We start from the raw sequence: 8,858 nt of genomic DNA on the forward strand, positions 1-8,858 counted from the left end.
ATGTCCTTGAGTGGCCCAGCCAGAGCCCGGACTTGAACCCGATCGAACATCTCTGGAGACCTGAAAATAGCTGTGCAGCGACGCTCCCCATCCAACCTGACAGAGCTTGAGAGGATCTGCAGAGAAGAATGGGAGAAACTCCCCAAATACAGGTGTGCCAAGCTTGTAGCATCATACCTTGAGGCTGTAATCGCTGCCAAAGGTGCTTCAACAAACTACTGGGTAAAGGGTCTGAATACCTATGTAAATGTGATATTTCAGTTTATTTAAAAATAAATAAATTAGCAAACATAAAAATAAATAAAAATCTTTATCATTATGGGCTATTGTGTGTAGATTGATGAGTAAAAAAAGCGATTTAATCCATTTTAGAATATGGCTGTAACATAACAAAATGTGGAAAGAGTCAAGGGGAACATCTTTGGAATAGCTAGCACTCCCTCCTATTTTTATTTCACCTTTATTGAACCAGGTAGGCTAGTTGAGAACAAGTTCTCATTTACAACTGCGACCTGGCCAAGATAAAGCAAAGCAGTGTGAACAGACAACACAGAGTTACACATGGAGTAAACAATAAACAAGTCAATAACACAGTAGGGGGAAAAATGAGTCTATATACATTGTGTGCAAAAGGCATGAGGAGGTAGGCAATAAATAGGCCATAGGAGCGAATAATTACAATTTAGCAGATTAACACTGGAGTGATAAATCATCAGATGATCATGTGCAAGAAGAGATACTGGTGTGCAAAAGAGCAGAAAAGTAAATAAATAAAAACAGTAAGGGGATGAGGTAGGTAAATCGGGTGGGCTGTTTACAGATGGACTATGTACATTTGAGGGGGAAAAAAGTGATCCATATTTTTGAAATATGCTGGTAGGGACTCAAGGCCCTATGAACAGACTGGAGTACGTTCCAAAAGGCACCCTATTCCTTATTGGCCCCTGGTCAAAAGTAGTGCACTACAAAGGGAATAGGGTGCCATAGGGCTCTGGTTTAAAGTAGTGCACTATATAGGGAATAGGGGGTGGAAGGTAGCCTAGTGGTTAGAGTGTTGGGTCAGTAACCGAAAGGTTGCTAGATTGAATCCCCGAGCTGACATGGTAAGAATTGGTCGTTCTGCCCCTGAACAACGCAGTTAACCCACTGTTCCTAGTCCGTCATCGTAAATAAGAATTTGTTCTTAACCTACTTACCTAGTTAAATAAAGGTTCAATTTAAAAATTTAAAAAAATAATCGATGGAGACTTAATAGTAAGTTGTTCATTGAAGTTGACAGATACAAGATGGAGCCAATACAGACAGACAGTAATCACCAACCAAAGTCAATCATCTAGTCTCTAAACATGGTGACATGTCTGATCTCCATCACCAGACAGGCATTTTTAATTACAGCAGACAAAATAAAACAAGTTTTGATGTCTAAATAAAACTAATGTATAAATCCAGTTCAAACGTAATAGGGTTGGTACTGGCAGACATTTTGTCTGATGTTACGAGGACTTCTTTAAAAAAAAAAGTGTATTTCCTGCCATTTCCTCCAAACGATTGTATTACTGAAATCCATAGACTGTCAATTAAACAATAAAACATTTGTAAACTTCTATCTGTGCAAAAAAACATTTGTGTGCATTACAAAAATAACAGTGACTCGGTCACTTGCCCTCTCCAACAGTCCGCATTAATAAGTTATAATGCTCTGCCTTCTCCTATTCAGTCCTTTCAGATAGAAAAGTGAGCGAAGGAAACGTGGTCGAGGCCAGCGAGGAACCAGCCCCTGGTGTTGCATCACTTCCTCTCAGCTGTGTCCTTTTGACTGATGACCATCAAAGCTTTTGTACTTGCCCCGACCTGGTGTGTGCTTGCCCCGACCTGGCGTGTCCTGGGGGGCAAGACCTGGCTTGTCCTGGGGGGCAAGACCTGGCGTGTCCTGGGGGGCAAGACCTGGCGTGTCCTGGGGGGCAAGACTGGCGTGTCCTGGGGGGCAAGACCTGGCGTGTCCTGGGGGGCAAGACCTGGCGTGTCCTGGGGGCAAGACCTGGCGTGTCCTGGGGGGCAGACCTGGCGTGTCCTGGGGGGCCAGACGCTGGGCGTGTGCTGGGGGGCACGACCTGGCGTGTGCTGGGGGGCCGGACCTGGCGTGTGCTGGGGGGCAAGACCTGGCGTGTCCTGGGGGGCAGACCTGGCGTGTCCTGGGGGGCAAGACCTGGCGTGGTCCTGGGGGCAAGACCTGGGTGTCCTGGGGGGCAAGACCTGGCGTGTCCTGGGGGGCAAGACCTGGCGTGTCCTGGGGGGCAAGACCTGGCGTGTCCTGGGGGCAAGACCTGGCGTGTGCTGGGGGCACGACGCCGTGGCGTGTCCTGGGGGGCAAGACCTGGCGTGTCCTGGGGGGCAAGACCTGGCGTGTCCTGGGGGGCAAGACCTGGCGTGTCCTGGGGGGCAAGACCTGGCGTGTCCTGAGGGGCACGACCTGGCGTGCCCTTTGACGCCCTTTCCTCAAGTTTCCACAGGGCGTTCCTGAGGAAGCGGGACGCCGCTGCTTTGTTGAGACGGGCCGCTTTCCTCCTGTCAGTGATCTCCTTTACACGGTTCATATACATCCTGATCCTCTCCTACAGCGAGGTGACAAGAAAATAAAGGACTTAGAAATAACATAATGATACTTAGCAGTAGGGGTGGGCATGGTTATTCGAACAGGCGTTAATATTCTAATACTAGCAGGAGTATTATTGTTATTTATGTTTTATCATAGGCCCATTTTAACAATGAAAATGCTTTGTCTAAATTAAATAAAATAATCTGTGACAGCACAACACATACTAGATATACCATGATATTTAAAATGCTCAATTTTAAAAAATTTAAAACTTTTAATGTGACGTGCACCTCATAAAAAAAGACATACTGGCCAATCAAAGTGGCACTGTCTACAGTCAGTGTCTCTAGGTGTAGCCAGCAACGTGGGAGATCTCTAATCAACGGAAATGAAGTAATTAAGTTAGTTAAAATCAGAAGGAGCAGACTACAACGACGAGCAACCATCAGGTAAGACTGTTGTTTAATTGTTGTTTAGTTGTTGTAGACAAGGACGGGAAGTGCAGCAAAAACAGCCTCAATTAGTCTCGTTCGCTAGCTAGCTGGCCATCTAGCTTCTTCACATCAATTTGATGCAGTCAAGACAGGCACTACCAGATGAGATGATAGATACAGGGCTCACGTGTGCGCCTAAGTTTAAAAATGTAGGCGCACACAAAGAAACGTAGGAGCACAATGAAAAATATGAGGTAATAAAGCTAGAATCCTTCATTTTTCTAGTCACACCGATGCACCCAAATTACAATTTCAACGCTCCCCATCCAACCTGACAGAGCTTGATAGGATCTGCAGAGAAGAACTGTTTTTCTTTTGTCACTATGGGGTATTGTGTGTAGATTGATTAAATCAATTTTAGAATAAGGCTGTAACGTAACAAAACGTGGGGATAAAAATCAGGGGATCTGAATACTGAATACTTTTATGTAGACTCCAGAGATGGAAACTATGGAATCAACAAGTTTGTCTAATTAGCGTGAGTTTTTAGGGTTTCTCTCCCTCCCTCCCTCGTAAAACTCACCGGCCTCTGCCCATCGCACTGCTACAAGCAAGCCGCATCCAAGATGACTAAAACATGTCCTGATGTTATTCGAATTGTGAATTGATTTCAAATGCCCCATCCCTACTTAGCAAACTGTTATCTTAAGTGACTTACAGTAGGCTACAGTATAGGTGTGGTGTTGTATGGAGGTTATGGAAGTTGACAGACCATAATAGGGTGGGATGAGTGGAATGCCCCTCAGGGTAAAAATATAAAAAAATATATAAAAATCTTACCAACTCTTGCTTGATTCCATGTTCTTTGGGGTTTATTCCTTGTGTGACCAAGTACACTGTAAACAACAAAACAACAATACACATTTAGCATGGGGAGTGTTGTGGTGACAGTCATTTAATCATCTTTACATACATGTTTTCCAGCAGACTGGATATAATTGTACAACATTAACCTGGCTTTGCGTGCTAGGAAAATATAGCAAACCTACTCCAGAAAAGAGAGTTGAGGCTATATGCAGACATTAGGTCCAGCTTGGCTTGTTCCAGAGGATTCAGCTGTCAAGAAAGCAAGAGACACATTGAAAGGGTTTGTTTTCTCTCACCCAGTTCGAACAGGTAGGTCGGGTTTGCACCAGGTTAAAAGTCACTGCATTCGTTTGGTAAACAGGCTGATGTAGCCTATGTAAAGCACATGGGAGTAATACCATAGTATTCCCTGTTTCCACATGAAAAACACCTTTGATAGAAAACATGTGCTTTATCTTCCTTCCCAAGGAAAACCAGTTTGAGAATTCAAACATATATATTTTTTTACAGAAAATACATGTTGTAGCCCCGTTTCTGAAGCATGCACCGTGCTGCCTTGTTGACAACATGACCCGGCGCATTAGATTGCAGTTACATTTTGGAGCAGGGTGCTTCGCTTTCGCACGTTTTGCCCGGTCACGTGTCAGACCATAGCTCTGTGCACCCCAGTTCAGTGTAATTGAACCTCCTACATAGACAGCAGAGGCCTAAATATTACTGTTCTGTTGACTGACACTCCCAAAAATCATGGGTGTATTCATTACGACGTTTCTGTTGCAAAATGCTTTGTGACAGATACCATTCACTCCAAACAGAAAACGAGAGTTGTATTGGAAGAATTCAGGTAGGCCCCTCACAGTTTCGTTTGCTCTGTCTGGTTCATAAACTGTAAAACGGTTTCCATTGCGAGACGTAATGAATACACCCCAGGACTTCAGATAACACTGAAAACCAAGTCACCGACTGGCTGACCACTACTTACCCGTTGTACCAGCTCATTTCTTGGCATAGCTATGACGGTCTGCACCATGTTGTTGACAGCACCGACTGACGACTCAAACCCTGTGAGCTGCTCCTCAATCTCAGTAGGGTAGTCTTCCACAGGGATGTCCTCTGCCATGTTGTCTGGGGAGATTGAGAAAGACAATTCAAAAAATGTTAGCTAGATAGACATAGTAGATACTAGAAAACGGTAGTTAACCGACTTGTTAACTACTAATGTTAACGATTCCATGACAACTGAATGGCAGCATATATTTATTCCACCATCTTTGATGCAGCTAAAACACAGATGAAGAGACAAATATATCGTCATTGGCTAAAATAGACACGCATGTTGCCAGTAGATCCGCGAACAGGCTTCCTGTGTAGATTAAGACACCTCGGAAAATGTACCTCAATCCAGGAATGAGAAATGCATTGTACTCCGAATTGCCGTTAGCCATGCATGATGTTAACTAGCGTTCAAAGCAAGGATTTTGAACAGCTAACGTTAACTACGGCTCAGAGGAAACGTATTATTTAAGTCAATTACAAAGTCCCTCGCAACACTTCCTTAACTACCCATTGTTTGGATAGTTCATTATTGCAGCTAGTTATTGCAATAATGTGAAGTTGCCTACCTGTTTCTCCATACACACACACTTTGTAGTCCGACCGGAAGTACATCAGCGTCAACATTCTCGTCTATGTTTTGCATTTCCGCTATCCATAAACTCAACCCGCTCTCTACTGTGTTGGGGTGCAGAAAAATACATTCAAGCGCTGAAGTGTATATCGCCAAGGGCTATTATGGAGGGACATTTGTATCTTTTTGTCGAGAGCAAAACTTCTTATTTTTTTTCAATCAAAAATAATTGTTCTGAAAGCAAAAACGAGGCTTCCAAGTAAAACAATTTTTTGCAATGAAATATTTTGTAATAGATCGCAAAACTTTATGCATTTTATTTCAAAAACATATTTCGAGAACAAAAAATATATTTGGCTAGACTGCCCCCTTTGCTTGCAGTGTTATTTTTTTATTGCTTTTTAAACTTTTTTGTTGTTGATTGAAACACCAGTTCACCAGTTCATGACATTGTAACGGTTAGCTTTTTTGCAGAAAAATATAACTGCGTTTCCATTAGCTAATGAAACATAGGCCTACTTTAAAACACAGTTGCACTCAGTGTTGTCATACATGCATTGTTTTTAATCATTTAACATTAACTAATTGGGATATTGTTTCATTGCAGGGAAGAATGGCTCAGCAGCTATTGATCAGGTTGAGGGATGGGTTAAGATCTATCATCACCAGATTACCCATTGATTTTGAATATCTCCTGTTTGTGTGCACACAAGAGTTAGTTTGTTCGAGCTGGGGTAAATTATATTGATATTCCCACGGAGGTGGTAGATGATCTGCAACAGTTTATTGAAGTTGTCAGCACCTATCTCACACACAATGTTGTCCCTTCACTATTTACTGAAGTTGGTATCAGTTCTTATAGTGGGAATGTAGGACGGCCAAAACTATAAATTACTCGTGAGACACTTCAAAGTATGCTGGATACTGTTTTTCCTCTGGCTAACTTAGCTGACATGCATGGCATTTCAAGGTCGATCATTTACAGAAGTATGAAAGAACACAATATGTCTGTCAGGGAATGCTATTCTGATATGTCAGATGAAGAGTTCGACCAGAAAGTCAGGGCCATCAAGACAAGGATGCCCCATACCTGCTTTAGAATGGTCAAAGGAAGTCTCAGAGCAATGGGTCATCTGTTAGGTATGCGTAACTAGCTGTAAGGGAGTCAGGCGCAGGAGAGCAGAATTTGGGTAGCAAACGGTGCCTTTTATTTAGGCGAACAAAACACAAAACACACGGCACTAAGAACACTAAACACAATACGGGTTGACATAACCCAGCGCAACCAGTCTAACGTGCGCATACACGAAACAATAAACAATTTCACACACAGACATGGGGGGAACAGAGGGTTAAATACATGACAAGTAATTAGGGAAATGTAAACCAGGTGTGTGGGAAAACAAGACAAAACAAATGGAAAATTAAAGGTGGATCGGCGATGGCTTGAAGATCGGTGACGTCGACCTCCGAACGCCGCCCGAACAAGGAGAGGAACCGACTTCGGCGGAAGTCGTGACATCATCGTGTACAATGGAGAAGAGTTAGGGAGTCTTTTCAGCGTGTAGATGGTGCAGGTATCATAGCCAGATTGATCCAGCTTCGTTGCATTGCTCGGCGAAGATACTCTGTTCCTGCTCCCCTGTCTCTCCTCCACATTGATACAAATCATAAATCATTGATAAGGTACTAAGATGTATAATGTCTCCATCAAATCTAAGAAGTTATTTTAACTTTTTTTATTCTTACTTATTTGTAGACAAATGTTCAATGAAGTACTTTGAGGCCTCTTTTTGTCTTTCAGAACAATTATTTTTGATTGAAAAAATATATATATGTTTTGCTCTCGACAAAAAGACACAAGTGTACCTCCATAGGCTATGCTGGCTATTTTAACTGTAAAGTTAGAAGAATGGGATTAATTTAGGTGGCAATGGCATCATTAACAGGATTTATCAGCCTTTTAATAGAATTTGAGTACGGAACGCGTCAAGGTATAATTTTTAGATACGCAAAGACCCAAACGGCGTTCCGTATTTGAACTGAGAGCCAAACGAGCTGTTTCCATGGTTACATACAGACACTGAAATGTCAGTCCGTCAGTGTACGTGCGACTGTTTACAGAAATCCTAGAATTAAAACAGTTTCAAAAAGCTTTAAAAAGAAAAGCTAAAATGGACAATTGTGATTTGGAGAAGCTTGTAATTTCGGGACAGACGTTGCAGCCTGCGTTCAAAGCAGATGTAACAATTTATAAAGTTACTGTTGCAAGCGATGTCGACCAGGTTACATTGGACCTGCTCACAAGTGACTGCGGAGCCTGTTATAAAATCGTAAGTTTCAACAAAGTAATGTTTGGATGCGAATATATATTTTAAATACTATAAGATATCCTACACTGTGTACTAGGCACATTATTTGTTCTTCATGCTCTTGCAAATCAATACATTTGACATTTTCAGCGTTGTGGTGATGGCTCAAAGTCCATCAAACTGAATGATGGATTGAATTTGGTTGAAATAGAGGTGGTAGCCGAGGATGGCACCTCCAAAAAATATTGCATTGAGGTCACCAAACTGTCTGCGAGAACTGCAGAGTTGAGTGACCTTACAATTGAAGGAAATGTTCAATTACAACCTACATTTTCGGCAAACATCTATGATTACTCAAGTAAGTGGATATGCATTAAAAAAAAAAGATATATGAAAATAAAGTATGTATTCTATTTTATTCTCATGACTTATTCTATGACTTATATAATGTGCTGTTTAAAAAAAAAAAACTGGTAATCTTTTAATTTAGGCACAGTTCCTTTCTACTGTAACTCGGTGACCATACTACCCAAAGTTCCAGATAAAAACATGAACGTTTCAGTGAATGAAGAAAGTGATTCCCAACCTTCTCCATTGACTGTTGGAGAAACTGTCATCAGTATCAAGGTCTTATCAGCAGATGGCAGCAATTCTCAGGTAATTACACAAACTGCTACTGTACTGGCAACATTTTTATGGAAACCTTTGCCAAATCTTTGTACTTTAGATATAATGATACATAAAATATTCAATGATTCCTGATGGGATTAAAGAATGTCTCTTTCAAAACCACTCCCAGATGTACTATGTGTTGGTGATGCGAGAGCAGCTTCCCATGGCTGTGTCTTTCAGTGACGTGAAAGAGCAGGTCTCCTATGAGTGCCCTGTCACTCTGACGGCCCTCTACAGACCCATATCCATCAACCAGAGGTAAAGTTACTATAGCAGGGGTATTCTAATCCTACCCTGGAGGTAGAGTTACTATAGCAGGGGTATTCTAATCCTACCCTGGAGGTAGAGTT

At 42.1% G+C, this 8,858-nt stretch overlaps 2 protein-coding genes across 5 annotated transcripts in view; one reads left to right on the forward strand and one right to left on the reverse strand.

Moving 5' to 3' along the window:
• Window positions 1-244: 244 nt before the first annotated feature.
• LOC112072080 (nuclear nucleic acid-binding protein C1D-like) lies at window positions 245-5,612 on the reverse strand. 4 transcript variants are annotated; one of them, XM_024139496.2, is made up of 7 exons: window positions 5,520-5,612; window positions 4,880-5,022; window positions 4,080-4,146; window positions 3,871-3,926; window positions 2,375-2,612; window positions 2,254-2,301; window positions 245-1,977 (listed from the first exon to the last, which is right to left on the reverse strand). In XM_024139496.2, the coding sequence occupies exons 1-7, from the start codon at window positions 5,575-5,577 to the stop codon at window positions 1,799-1,801; spliced, it is 789 nt and encodes a 262-aa protein (XP_023995264.1). In that variant the 5' UTR covers window positions 5,578-5,612; the 3' UTR covers window positions 245-1,798. The 4 variants fall into 4 exon arrangements, with proteins under 4 accessions (XP_023995264.1, XP_070295740.1, XP_070295741.1 ...); XM_070439639.1 differs by having other exon boundaries at window positions 245-2,015; window positions 2,112-2,612; XM_070439640.1 differs by lacking the exon at window positions 5,520-5,612 and adding an exon at window positions 5,293-5,498 and having other exon boundaries at window positions 245-2,015; window positions 2,112-2,612.
• Window positions 5,613-7,992: 2,380 nt separating this feature from the next.
• LOC112072081 (uncharacterized) overlaps window positions 7,993-8,858 on the forward strand; it is a 19,949-nt gene continuing 19,083 nt past the window's right edge. Inside the window, exons 1-3 of the mRNA XM_024139497.2 lie at window positions 7,993-8,194; window positions 8,327-8,493; window positions 8,636-8,766. Of these exons, the coding sequence (XP_023995265.1) occupies window positions 8,386-8,493; window positions 8,636-8,766 (239 nt within the window). The 5' untranslated portion in view covers window positions 7,993-8,194; window positions 8,327-8,385. The remainder of the gene's footprint in view (window positions 8,195-8,326; window positions 8,494-8,635; window positions 8,767-8,858) is intronic.

The sequence above is a fragment of the Salvelinus sp. IW2-2015 genome, unplaced genomic scaffold (genome assembly GCF_002910315.2).
Source record: "Salvelinus sp. IW2-2015 unplaced genomic scaffold, ASM291031v2 Un_scaffold1817, whole genome shotgun sequence".
NCBI classification, from domain to species: Eukaryota; Metazoa; Chordata; class Actinopteri; order Salmoniformes; family Salmonidae; genus Salvelinus; species Salvelinus sp. IW2-2015.

What these genes read in the sequence shown, in the direction of transcription:
- LOC112072080 (XM_070439639.1), bottom strand. Translation starts at nt 5,577, where the DNA reads ATGTTGACGCTGATGTACTTCCGGTCGGACTACAAAGTGTGTGTGTAT. An exon ending in GTGTGTGTATGGAGAAACAG is followed by an intron (nt 5,023 to 5,519) that starts GTAGGCAACTTC and finishes CAATCTCCCCAG; the next exon opens with ACAACATGGCAGAGGACATC. An exon ending in CCTCAACTCTCTTTTCTGGA is followed by an intron (nt 3,927 to 4,079) that starts GTAGGTTTGCTA and finishes TGTTGTTTACAG; the next exon opens with TGTACTTGGTCACACAAGGA.